The 13,759-nt window shown below is 45.7% G+C and overlaps 1 protein-coding gene across 1 annotated transcript in view; it reads right to left on the bottom strand.

The window, feature by feature from the left end:
• Window positions 1–611: 611 nt before the first annotated feature.
• Window positions 612–13,759, bottom strand: part of SPDEF (SAM pointed domain containing ETS transcription factor) — a 43,897-nt gene continuing 30,749 nt past the window's right edge. The window contains exons 3-6 of the mRNA XM_054979262.1: window positions 8,316–8,513; window positions 7,151–7,198; window positions 6,735–6,875; window positions 612–5,054 (exon numbers count right to left, since the gene is read on the bottom strand). Coding sequence (XP_054835237.1) covers window positions 4,876–5,054; window positions 6,735–6,875; window positions 7,151–7,198; window positions 8,316–8,513 — 566 coding nt within the window. The 3' untranslated portion in view covers window positions 612–4,875. The remainder of the gene's footprint in view (window positions 5,055–6,734; window positions 6,876–7,150; window positions 7,199–8,315; window positions 8,514–13,759) is intronic.

The following is a 13,759-nucleotide window of genomic DNA, read 5'->3' on the forward strand; positions in this document are numbered from 1 at the left end:
TCTACTTTTGTTATTACACAGGAAATGTGAAATGGGCTGCAATAAAAAACAGTGCTACAACAGCTAAAGGCATTTCAGCGGTGCAGACTGATAGCACAAGGACTAGAGGGGTGTGAAAAACAACACCAGGCAAAATGCTCTTCTACATAGGCTCTTGAGGCACAGAAGGCCTCTTGAACCTGGTCTTGCAGTTCAAGAGGGCAGGGGCTCTTTCCATACACCATGACTGAACAGTAGGAAGTCCAGTTGTGCAGAAAGTAACTCAATTGGAATTGTCACTAAATATTTTGCCTAGGAAGAGCTTCAAAGCAGATATGGGGGTTCCTCTCCAAACAAACAGAGAAATTTTCAAGGATGTCAATACAGTTTTGATAAACTTTGTGAAATATCTCATTTGTCACTTTCAATTAAAACGAAATCAGGAATGAATTGGGCAGACAATCTGAGGGCGAAGCTACAAGTGACGAATGACACTTGAACGGCAAGTGTATTTCTCCCTGTTCACTTGCGCTCCACTCAGTCCACTTGCCGTTCAAGTGTCATTCGTCACTTGTAGCTTGGCCCTCAGGTACTGCGGAATTTTGAGGGAAGCTTAAAGGATTTCTGTCATTTCTCAAAGATGTTTGTGTTGCACATTCCTCGTTGCAGATACTTCCCTGGGTCCTTGCCAGGGGATCTTTTCCTGGGTCAGACCATACATTGGGTTCATCTAACTCAGTCTTGCCTGCTCCAACTGCTAGCAGCTCTCCAGGGCTTCTTGAAGAGCCAAGGCTTTACCAACACCTGCCCTTTGAGCTCCTTGAATTAGAGGTGTTGGAAACTAAACCTGGGACCTTCTGTATACAATATATGCACTTTACCACTGAGCCAAGGTCCCTTTGGCACACAATACATAGGCCCTGCTTAAATAGACACTTATCGCCTGAGTTGAGGGCTTCTCTTTACAGCTTGATTTAGCTTGTTAACTAGGAGCATACTGGAAAATATTGAATGGTATGATATTCCCTCCAATGCACACACCAGGGCTGTATAAATGTAGAGCTTCATTAGATCTTCAATATTTTATTTTTGGAGCACGTATCTTTTGTCACCCTATAATGTGACATTTCTCAGGACTGTACTGTAGTCAGGAATTGATGCTTTTATTATGTATATCCACAATGCACATAACAACGTGCAGGTACGTGCAGGAACTAATAATACAAATCAGTCTCTCACCATCACCAGTCTTTCCTGCTACAAGATTTGTTATTTACTGCAACAGAAAAAGGAGGAGAAAGTGTTTGGTTGTGGGGGCACACAACAGCCACAGAGTGCAATTTTGTTTAAGCATTTATTATATTGGGCAGTAGCTACATTGTCTGCCAGAGGCTTATCACTTCCCACTACGGAAACATGATTGACCCTTCAATCGACACCTCTATCGTACAAGCAGGAGCAATAAAATTACCCTAAGGGGCAGAAGTTTACAATATTTTTATTCTACCTATTCCTCAACAATACATTTTTCCACAAACTGAGGAAAAACACTAGCCAGTACAGGCAGCTCTTGTAATTCTGAAGTATGTATTTTCCTTTAGATGGGTTAGCAATTTCACAAGCACCTGTCTCTGAACTCTCTATTGAACCCATGAAACATCAGTGTACAAGAAAAATATTTCAGAGCACAGCCCATCACCATTATGCTGTTCATATCTATCATTTCAAATATCTGAAACTACCAGTTTGTTTTTCCTCTGAAGTGAGGCTGTTCTTCTAATGGGCATCATTTCTTAGCAAAAAGTCCAAACCATACAGGAATTATAAACAGGCTGAGCAAAGAATACTAGAATTGGTAGAAGTTTTATGGATCCAACTATAATGAATGTTGCAAAGTGGTTCTATTCTATAGCCTTCAGATAGCATTTTATTTTGCTGAATGGTTGCTATTCCATACCCCACTAGTAAGTAATCCATTGCCAGGTTCTATTGTTTATCCATACCTCTCTCTTGCCTTGGAAGTTGACAATTAGGTAAAAACATTCTCTGGGCCTGTTTTGTTCCACATGCCATCAGATGTTTGACTCCTACCCCACAATGATCTGAATCAACCCCTCCTTGCTCTCAAAATCTGAACACTAAAATTTGAGAGTTTTTTCAATGGGCCTTTGATAAAATGGAAGGCCATACCTTTATACCAACCAGCCTACAAAACTATTTACTGTGTCTCATATAGAGATGGGCATGAACCGGAAAAAAACCGAACTTTCACGAACCTGCCCCAGTTCGCGAATCGGTTCATGAAAATGTCACATCCAGGTCAGCAAATCATCACTTCTGGGCCAGCAGAAGGTCTGCAGGAAGTCCATCCCCTGTTGCCCAGGAAACTGATTGATCGGCGCCAGGCTGTCTGCAGTGATGAACCAAAAAACGAACCAAATGAACCAGCCTAAAGTTCGTGGTGGTAAATCAGAAATGGGCTCTGACGAATTGCCAGTACATGAACCATGAACCAGCCTGGTTCGTCATGAACTTTGGTTTGTATTTCAGTTCGTGCCCATCTCTAGTCTCATACTCGTGATACTTCTGACCCAGAAAGCAATGTTCTCTTAATCAAAGGACTGCCTATGGGATCAAGAGTATAAATTTACTACAAAGTAAAAGAGCAAGCAACTTCCTTTTAAATGTTCTGGTTCTTTAAACTCTTAAAGTTTAAAGGCAAGGGAGCCCTGCTCCAAAAGACAGCAGCAACTCTAGCCATTTTGTAATGACTCCTAACAATTTCAAACAATATCTATTACATAATTTGTCAGATACCATGAGAAGGCACCTTACTTTAGATCCAGAAAATGTCCACACTAGGTTTAATAATCGTGAACACTACTACTCATACTCTAAACACTCATAGATACAGAGAGAGTGAGAATTAATTATGAATTAAGTAAATACAGCTTCCCTATACAAAATCTCTAAGCGCCTGACTATTTACTTTTTGATATCGTGCTCGCTCAGTGCTGCTAGAAGCCACTCCAGTCTTGCTACTACATTATGGTAGCCCTTACAAATATTTCAACAAGACCTAGTGATTTTGACTAGAATAGGATTGGCAACAGGCTTGGGGGGAAAATGTCCTGTCCCTTTAAGAGAGACATAATGTGAGGAAATGGGCAGCTGAAGCTTTTCACGGTATGAAAATTTTAAAAAACCACCTGGTAAATAACATCCTATTAATCCTCTATTAAAGGGACATGACGTTTTTTCTCCAGGCAGTTGGCAACACTAACCAGGAAGTCTGCAAATAAAAGAGGAAAACTTGACATGGGACAGAGGAAGGATTGCACACAATCTACTAGTTTTTGCCTGAATGAAAATGTCCTTAATCTTAACCATCTTTACAATTAGTTAGAGTCACCGTCTTGAAAAAATGTATATCCAGTTGGCCTCATTCAACACAAGCTGTTTTACAGTCAGAGATCTGAGACTATTCGAGCAACAGTGGTGATTTGTACGAAGCCACCCTGTGAAGCTGAGAAGTGATCTCCAGTTCCCAGAACCGGTCCACAACAATAGTCCACATTACATTTTCAGAAAGTCAGTGGAACAGACACTGCTGTTTTGTCTGTTTATGTGATCAGCACATGAGACCCAGTAATGTTAACACATCGCAACAGCCAGCACTATGAACCATGAAATCTAGGAACTCTGCTTGTCTCAGCACAGACTGACATCCAGTTGGCCCCCACAGGCATGCAGGTGGCACAATGTTCTAGCTTTGGGTCAACATGAGCCCTGGCAGGAGGCTACTCTGTGATCCTATTGTCTTTCAGGTGAAGCTCATTCACACACTGTGCACATACTGAGAATGGGTGACTCTGTCCTCCTCCTAACAATACCTGAAAACAGTTGTTTCTTGCATTAATGCATATATGAAAAGGTAGCCAATTTAATAATACAAAACCTGGGTAGACTTTCTGGCCAGCTTCCTGGAGATCACTGATGACCATATTCTATTCTAATCAACATAGAGCCAATATAGTATTGTCAACCAGATCCTAACTGTTGCACCAGTGCACTGAAACCCCCCAAACAGGTTCACACAATATCCAGTGTCCAATAACAACTCCCCAATCCTGTGCTACTAAAAATTGTGCCAAGTATATTGAGGAAATTGCTGAATCACTCTCATTGCAGACCGCCAAGACAAGTTCACCAAAGCCATTTCAGTCTGCTCTTGAGACTTCCTGCTTGGTAAGTGAAAAGCAAATTATTGATAGGAGGTGCTGAGATATATAGCATGATACTGCTTTGGCCTCCAAATCCTTCCCAAGCAAATTTATAGTAAGACCTGACTCTTGTGAGTTAAACATGCCCTGGTGCCATAAGTGACTTGTCCTATGGCTTAGATTTAGCAATGTTGGAGGGGGAAAAAATTTAAATGCTACTTTGCTTCAATATTTTTCCAGTGATTTCACTGGAAAGGAAGCAACATCTGCTGGTTAAACTCCAGACCATACCTTCATTCATCCTTCTTTCTCTTGAAACTCCCATCTTTTCTTAGCTTCTCATATTATACGCCTGGATGCACACAGATAGGAACGTGCTATTCTCAAAACCATGGGCCACACTAAAAGAAATGTATATACTTCATGTCACATTAGTTCCTTCCTATTTTCCAATTTACCTTGGCAATAAAGGTTTGTTTGTTTCCTTGTTTCCCATACGCAATCAGGAAATACGGAAATCTCAGAAGTTTGGCAGGCAAATCCAAAGGGTTCTCAGTCTCTTCTCCAACTCTTAACTTCATACTTCTTAAAGTTCATACTGCAGAGGGTAGGAGGTGCTGTGGTTCCAGAAAGTCCCCCAGCCCACAGTGTATCAGAATTTGTTCCACAGGTTTCACACAGGGTGTACAAACTGGTAGACCAGCCGCTGGGAGATGTCTGGTTTTCGAATTATCCCTTTCTTGTAATATTGTCGAATGGAGCGGCTCAGCTTGTCATAGTTCATGGCAGGACGGTTCTTGCGGATTCCCCACAATCGAGCGACTTGAGCAGAATCTTCAATTTTGAATATACCTAGGAAGTGAACATTAGAAATAAAGGAGCTGTCAATATCATCTATGTTAATCACAAATTACAGACAACCTAATTAATAATAACAATAACAGTAACAATAACTGCATTTGTACACCACTCTTCTAGACAGATTAATGCCCCACCCAGAGCTCTGAACAATTTAGTGGTATTATTATCCCCACAATACAGCTGGGGAGCTGGGGATGAGAGGAACGGCTTACCCAAGGCCACTTACTGAGTTCATGGCAGTAGTGGGATTTGAACCAATAGAGTTCCCCAAAAGAGGTGGGGAACTCTCACCCGGGGCAACTCCCAGGAGGAGGTGGTGTGCCTGTTCACACATGCGCGTGCACACTCCCGGGACTGCACATTGATGTCACTTCCGGGAAGTGATGTCATCACGCAGGCCATGGTCACCCTGGGAGTGCTCCTGTGCTCCATGGGGGGGTGTCCAATTTGGCCCAGATAAGGCTAAATTCGGCCTGGATCTGGACTGAATCGGCCTGGAATGGGCTGCTCTGCTGCGGGGGAGCATTCCCCTGCCGGCAGTGACCGGTTCTGGGCCATTTTTGGCCCAAATTGGACCAAAATGGGATCAAAACAGCCTGGATCAGCCTGGAACAGGCTGCTGCCACACAGGAGAACACTCCCCTGCCTGGTAGCAGCCCGAACCTCGCTGTTTATGGCACAATCCGGGCCGCTTGGGGCCCAAACTGGGCCAAAACAGGCCCAAAGTAGCCGCAATCGGCCTGGAATGAGCTGCTACCCCATGGGAGAGCACTCTGCCATGGGGCAGTGGCCCAATCCTGGCTGTTTTGAGCCCGATCCTGGCCATTTTGGACCCGATCCTGGCAATTTGGGGCCTGAATAGGGCCCAAAATGGCCAAAAGAGGCCCAAAATGGCCAAGATCAGGTGGCTGCTGGGTGGGGGATTGTTCCTCTGCCTGGCAAAAGCCCAATCTCAGCCATTTTGGGACCGATCCTGGCCATTTCAGCCCTGATCTGGGCCATTTTGGGCCCTAAATGGGCCCCAAATGGCCGAAACAGCCCGGATCCAGGCCAAAACAGCCTGGAATGTTCTGCTGCCAGGTGGCCGAATCCTGGCCATTTCAATCCCGATCTGGGCCTTTTTGAGCTCTAAATTGGCCCAAAATGTCTAAAACGGCGCCATTCTGGGCCATTTTAGCCCCAATCCTGGCCATTTTAAAAATACCCATGTGACATCAGTCACGTGAGTATTTTAAAGAGGCGCCGGAACACTGTTCTGTGATGTTCTGGCTCAAAAAAACCCTGCTGGCACTCTTAAAATGCTTGAATTAGAAGACCAATTAAGCTTGTTTAATTAAAAAAGAAGAAAAGTTTCAAAGAGACATAAGAACTAACCACTTTAGTGGTGCTTAATGGAGGTAAGTCATTTTCTGCTTAGGACAAGGAGAAGCACAATATTAGACCACAGAAAAGCATCAGAGTTATCATCAATGAAGTCACCAAGCTCTGAGTCAAAGGAAGCAAAACAGATCATGGATCCTAGCCCACTGGCTGTATATACGAAGAGCACAGACAGACATACTGTCTTTTGAATATTTGCACAATGGAACTTCTCACCACATAAACTTGGAGACACAAGGGCTATTCTTTAGAAAAGGAAGCTGCTTAGAATTTCCAAGGAATTACACTCACCTTTCTCCTTATTGAGCCAACGGATGAAGCGTCCATAGTTATGGGGCTTCAGTAGAAGCTCTTTCAGAAACTGCCACAGGTGAATGGGCTGGCCTGAACAGGATGAATCCACCTCACTGTCTGTCCAGTTCTCTTCACTCCCTGTCAGAAGAAAGCACAAGACCCAGTTAATTATAATTTATCAGACAACCTCATGAAGGACTAGATGTCCACATTGTTCTTTTTTGCTCTTTGTTAACTTGATACCATTGCAATCATGATTTAAAACAGGGTAGAACTAAAAATGGCTACTGCTGCAGCTAAAAGCACCATGTGGTTTACTAAGCCTCATTCTGTACTCCCAATAATAGCTTCCCATCTGCTCCCACTCTCTCTGTGTCTTTTGGTGTGGTTATTAATGGCAGCAGTGAGCTCACCACAATAATGCATCTCTCCGGGAGCAGTTTTCTCCTTCATCCAGGCAGCTGGAAGGCAAGAACAAACATTAAAGGATGGTCCAATGGTCAGGCCACTACAATCTTAGACCTAGTCCCCCTCCCCCCCCCCTCTCTCTCTCTCTCTGTGCCCCAGGAATGTCTCAGTCTCAAGCAATTGACCATTTAGTCAAATTCTTAGTGGTGAGGCAGGGATGATTACTCACCAACTTTTACCTCACATGGCTTTTTTCATACCAGAGTTGCCCCAACTCAGGTTCTTAACTGTATCAGGTTTTCCCCTCCCTTACAAACAGTTTTGCTCTCCCAGTTCTTATCTGAGTTTTCACTCTGGTTTTTCTTTTCAGGCTATCTTTTGTGGGGATCTGAAAAAATGTAAGAAAGACTGAGGAAAACAATCAGGAGAGCAACAACTAAATGTTATTATGTATAAAGGAGAGGAACTTGATGCAGTTAAGAAGCCAAGTGGAGCAAAAAAGCCCCCGGACACGCACAGCCTTGACCTGACTGACAGTGCTAACAAGATAATTGCCTGCATGTCACCAAACAAGACAGTAAGCCAATAATTGCAAACAGACCTATCAGCAGCACAAATTATTTCTTTTTCTGCATAACATGCAGGGGATGATCCTGGTTCTCAGGGATATTTGGGAGGTGCCTGGGTGCTACAGGACAGCAAGAACATGATTCTGCTTTTGCCACCCTGGGTGCTAGGATCGCCAGGTCTCCTTACCCTCCCAGGTTGAGGGGGGACCTGGCACTCAACTCTCAAACCTTCCTGCGAGCATGCTCCTGGTGCAGTGCAATGGCATCCCTCCCAAGAGTGACGTCATCGCACAGGCATTAGAGTGCTCCTGCGTTTCACACCAGGTCAATTCTCAAAGAACTGTCTCATTTGAGGCCCAAATCAACCCAATGTGAACCCATAGGAGCACTCCCAGGGCCTGTGCAATGACGTCACTCCCAAGAGTGACATCGTTGCGCCGTGCCAGGATCGTGTCCCAGGAGACCCATTTTCCCCCACCAGCCAAGTGAGTGGTGGGCAGGGCGGCGAGTCTGGGAGTGGGGGATCCTGGGGACCCAACAAGTACTTATTCAGAGGCAAGCATTTTAGCTGTGGTCATCTCGCAGCTATCAACAAAGGCACCTGATTTCCAAATGTCCAGGTGAGCATGTAAGATGTCACCGCATGCTGGGGAACGCTGACGAAACTGCTCCTCAGACATGGCGCACACATCCTTTCCAGAAAGATCCTGGAATGATTTCCCAATTTGGGGCAGGCGGTATTGATGTTCAGTCCATAAGATCCACTTCTGGACATTCCCTGGACTCCAGTCTGCTGGGTCTACAAGATAGGCATTGATAATATTCTAGATACACTGCACAATGAATGGCTCAGCATAATTCAACTTTAAAACAAATGCTGCAAGGAAACATTTTGGGCAACTGGCGCAGAGAATTTCTCTTTCTTTTGCTATCATCAAAACAATCCTCTCTGCCTTGTGCACAGCTTTGGCTCATTAACTGATGTCAGCAGAGGCTTCTCCATGGCGCAAATGGGGCCTGGCCCCTCCAAGAAAAATGAAAAAGAAATGAAAAAATAAATGTAAAGACTTTATTGTATTAAATTACTCAGTTAATGATTTCTGTGTGACCTAAGGTTGCCAGTAGACATGGGCACGATCTGAATTACGATTTCAACCCCCCCCCCCCGATTTTGGCGTTTGCGCCATCGTGACTCAGCTAATCGGTTCTGTCCACTGCAACTGATCCAGCGGTCGGGAGTTTGCTTGTTTGGGACTTGATCGGATGGGTCAGTTTCTGTTTGGAATTGCAGACACTCTTGCACCAGTAATTTATTCCCGGGGCAACAGAGTCAGGGCAGGGAATGAGCTGTGTTTGCCCTCCTTCTGTCACCCTCGAAACACGAATGGAAGCCCAGCTTTCCTTGATTAGCAGGCTTCCTTCCAACCACGGAGCAGCAACCCAGGGAAGGGAGGGGGAAGGGGGTGTTCTGAAGCCATGGGAACAAAGGAAAGGCAAAAGGCAGTGTGGGAGGCTGGGAGGCTGCCCGCGCCGTTCGCCTTTCCCCAGGACAAGGGGCGTGTGGGCAAGCCAGCCGCCCCTTGTCCTGGGGAAAGGCAAAAGGCAGCGCGGGAAGCTGGGAGGCTGCCTGCGCCGTTCGCCTTTCACCAGGACAAGGGGCGCGCAGGCAAGCCGGCCGCCCCTTGTCTTGCAGGGCAGGTGAATGGCGTGGGCAGCCTCCGAGCCACTCGCGCTGCCGCCAGCTCTGCAGCGCACCGGGACAGCCGGCTTGCTGCATGGGCGGGGGCGACTCAGGAGCACGTGCGCATGCAAGGGCCTGACTACGGTTGCCCTGGCCGCTGGCCTCCCTGATTCCCGATTCCGGACCGGAAACAAGACTTGATCAGTTAGAATTGGTGACCTGCGTTCGGCAGTAGCCCAGATCCACGAACGGCTTAATCGGGATTTTTTTTTTTGGATCGTGCCCATGTCTAGTTGCTAGCTCCAAGTTGGGAAATTCCTGGAGATCTAGGGGGTGAAACCTGGAGAAACCTGGAGAAAGTGGGGTTTGGGGAGGGAAAGGACCTTGGCATGGCATAATTCCACACAGTCCATGTGGCCTGGAGACCAGTTGTAGTTCTGGGAGATCTCCAGCCACTACCTGGAGGCTGGCAACCCTAGTGTGACCTCAGCTAATTAATTTTGGTTTTCTTCTAGCTATCAAATCCCATGGCTTCTCCCTCTTGTCTGTGCATCTAGTTTTAAGCTGGACTTTCATCCAGGCTTCTCTGAGGCTATCAGGGCAAGAGGAAGGGGCCTACAGGTAAGAGATACACATGGAAAGACTTCCTAACAATAGTTCTTAGAACAGAGAGGGCACATTCACTTGTTTCACTTTTTAAGCCTTTTTTTCTCAAAACTTTCAGTCAAAGTTTGCTGAGGCCAGTTGTAAGGCAATTTTCAGACAATCTCATAAATCCAGTGAGCTGTGAGGAGGGCAGGCCCCTGTTGGCTACCACTTCCTTTTTCTCTATTACAGCAAGGCCATAGGTCGTAACCAAGTGCCATATTAGGAAGAAAGGGCATAATTATAGAGCAGATTCCCTCCTTCCTTTGCAAGAGGTTTAGTCTAGAGAAAGATAGGCCTGGGCTAGGTTTTTATGTTCAGATTTGCCCCCAGAGTTCCCTCCTTTCCACCTAGGATTGCCAGGTCCCAATACTCTCCTGGGGGGGGGGGGGAGGCGCTACTCACCAGTATGATGTTCTCCACATGTGTGCAAAGTGCACTCATGATGTAATGATGACACTTCCTGAAGTGACATCATCGCACCATCAGTAGGAGTGCTCCTGCACTTCACTCAGGGATAATTCAGCCCATTCAGGACCAAAATTGGCTCCCACAAAACACGGAAGCACTCCTGCAGCCAGCGTGATGATGTCACTTCAGGAAGTGATATCACTACACCAGCCATGGGAAGTGACATCGCCGCACCCCACTGGGAGCACTCTTGCTGCACACTTGGCCAGGTTGCCTGCTGGTGGCAGGTGATCACCAAGCAGTTTGCTACTTCCTGACAATCGCCAGCAATTGGCGGACAATGGAAGAAACCGCTGTGAGTTTGCCCATCACTGGCAGGCAACTGAGAACCCTATTCCCACCTATAGATTGTAGAGAAATTTGCCCATCAGATAGAATGCTGGGCAAAATTTTTGTATAAATAAAGACTGGCCTGCTCCTGTAGTTGTGAGGTATAGGAGCAGCTATGAGGGGAGGTTGGAGGTTGCATATTTACATCTACAAGGAATATCTGCAAAAAACCAAGATCATATCTATTGCTGTACAGCAGAACTGTCTCTATATATTCTTAATTTTATAGGAAAAGATTTGTGTATGAGAACTATGGAAATTGATACTGAGTACACAGAATAACCGCTTGGCGGCACGGAGGGAAATCTAAACTCCCCTCTGTCTGGAGATCAGGGGGTGGGGCCACCAGCCATGTGACCATTTTCAAGCAGTTCTGGAACTCCATTCCATCGCGTTCCAGCTGAAAAAAAGCCCTGATAATTTCTGAGTGCTCAAAAATACTTCATTGATATAAATTCATTAACCACGATAAAAACATAGGTTACTAGGAGAAATTGAATAAAGTAATATCAGATTGGCTGCGTGTTAGGCTCTTCACACAAACATTGTTGCTCTGAATCTTTAATGTAAGGGGACATCCCTTCTTTGTTCTTCATCTTTTTAAAGAGTTGGCAGTCCTTTTAAGAGTTAGAGCCTGGCTTCAGGATGCCTAACTTATAGTGCAGTCCTAAAAAAAGTAACTCTAATCTAAGTCCAACTAAAGTCAATGGGCTTAGACTGGGGTAACTCTGCTTAGGATTGCACTGGGGTAAGTATCAGACCTAATGTGATAATTCAAGACGTGACTATCAGTTGCTATTTGCTAGAGTGGCAGATAATGCTTTTGAAAAATATATTACAGGAGGAGGTGTCAGTGAATGGCTTTTGTTTGGCATACAGTGGTTATCCAAATGTGTGCGCAAATACACATGAAAACTGTACATGTGCATTGAACACATGCACCATTATTAACTGTTATAGTGATGTACACCATATGCATGAGCAAAACAAATTGGCCCCACCAACTCCAAACTTCACCAGGCTCTACTGACTGGTGTATAGTTAGTGAGAGCTCCCCTGTTATAGCTTTTAGCATGTGATTGGCTATTGCTTCAGGCACTCTCTTTGATGCCAGAGTATAATCCACGCAACCACCATGCTTGGCACAGCACTTTTTGACAACTGGTGAAGACCCAGAGCCACGTAAAGAGCACAGCTTGAAAGATGATGAAGGGTAGGATCTCATCAACTTGAACTCCATCAACAGCGACAGCTTTCAAAAGCCTCCAAATAGAATGGAACAAGGAAGGCTGCTGCAGGTCTCTCAGGATATCTGGGTGTAAGACCAGGACTCATTTGCAGGGGGAACGCTCCGGAACACCTGACTTTTGGATATTTTGGGCCATAAAGGCCTCGATTGGGGCTAAAACGGCCCAGATTGGGGCCGAAGGCCCGGATCTGGGTCAAAATGGCCAGAATCAGGTCAGTGCTGGGCGGGGGAAGCTGCCCCTGGCTGGCACCAACCCAGTCGCAGCTGTTTTGGCCCTGATCTGGGCCCAAAATGGCTGTTTTCGGACATTTTGGGCCCATTTCTGCTGGGATTGGGGCTGAAATGGCCAGGATCGGGACGGCGCTGGGCGAGGGACCCCTCTCCTGCCCAGCACCGACCCGATCTGGGCCATTTGGGGCCCAATCCAGGCCAAAACGTGCCCAAAGTTGCCATTTTGAGCCATTTTGGGTCCGTTTCGGCCTGGTTTGGAGCCAAAACGTCCCTGATCAGGCCACTGCCAGGTGGGGGAACACTCCCCCGTCTGGCAGTAGCTGAATCCTAGCCATTTTGGCCCAATTAAAGGTTGTGGCATATGCTAATGATTCATGCTAATGAGTTCCTGCAGCTCTTTTTCTACGAAATGATCCCTGTTTAAGACAACTAACTTCAAAAGAAGTAGAAATAGAAGCCAGTATGAAGTCTAGGGTGACACACTCAATAGTTGTACAGTACTCTGGATAAGCATTCTCATATCCATTCACAGACATTTCTCTGATCCTCCTTATATCAAGGGAAGAAACATTTGATTAATCAAGCGGGACAGGAGGGGTCAGTGCTTCATAATTCTGTAGATGGTTTAAAGTCATCCAAATATATAATGAATGCAAGCCTCATCCTTTGTACCTGTTTCACTTCCTTGTCTTACATCAAGCCATTTTCTCAGCCATGGGTCTGTCACACGAAGTTGTGTGACTGCTTTAATCAAATATGATGTGAGGCCTAGTAAGTGTACCCCAGACCTATCACATGAAGGCACCAGAAGAAAGAGTCACTTCTTGACATCCAGTGCTGACATCTGAGTGAAGATCCCAGTGATTACCCTTTTTAAATATGTAATTATACAACTAGAATGCCCATAATAGGAGAAAACAGCAATTTGACTGGGAATCAGCTGACTTTCTATGTGGTTCAAACCCCTTTGTGGCCACTGCCATTGTTATATGTCCTATGAAAGATATCCAATCCAGCTATGAATCTAGGAAGTTGCTGGAACATACATATTTTTATGGGGCTAGTGTTGCCAGTCTCCAAGTGGGGCCTGCATATCTCCTGGAATTACAACTGATCTCCAGACTACAGAGATCAGTTCCCCTGGAGAAAATGGCTGCTTTAGAGGGGATTCTATGGCATTATCCCCTACTGATGTCCCTCCACTTCTCAAATCCTGCTCTCTCTAGGCTCCAGCTCCAAATCTCAAAGGATTTCTGAACTAGGGTTGCCAGGTGTCCAGTTTTCTCCCAGATGGTCCATTTTTTTCTTGGACTGTCTGGGAGAAATGGGGTTAAAATACTACTCTGCATGGCCAGGAAGTGGACGGCCAGCCTGTCTCTGTGCATGCATGGTAAGCAGCTGGCTGGTCTGCCTCCATGTGCGCCAGAAAGTGACAGGC

Source organism: Eublepharis macularius, chromosome 5, assembly GCF_028583425.1.
Source record: "Eublepharis macularius isolate TG4126 chromosome 5, MPM_Emac_v1.0, whole genome shotgun sequence".
Lineage (NCBI taxonomy): Eukaryota > Metazoa > Chordata > Lepidosauria > Squamata > Eublepharidae > Eublepharis > Eublepharis macularius.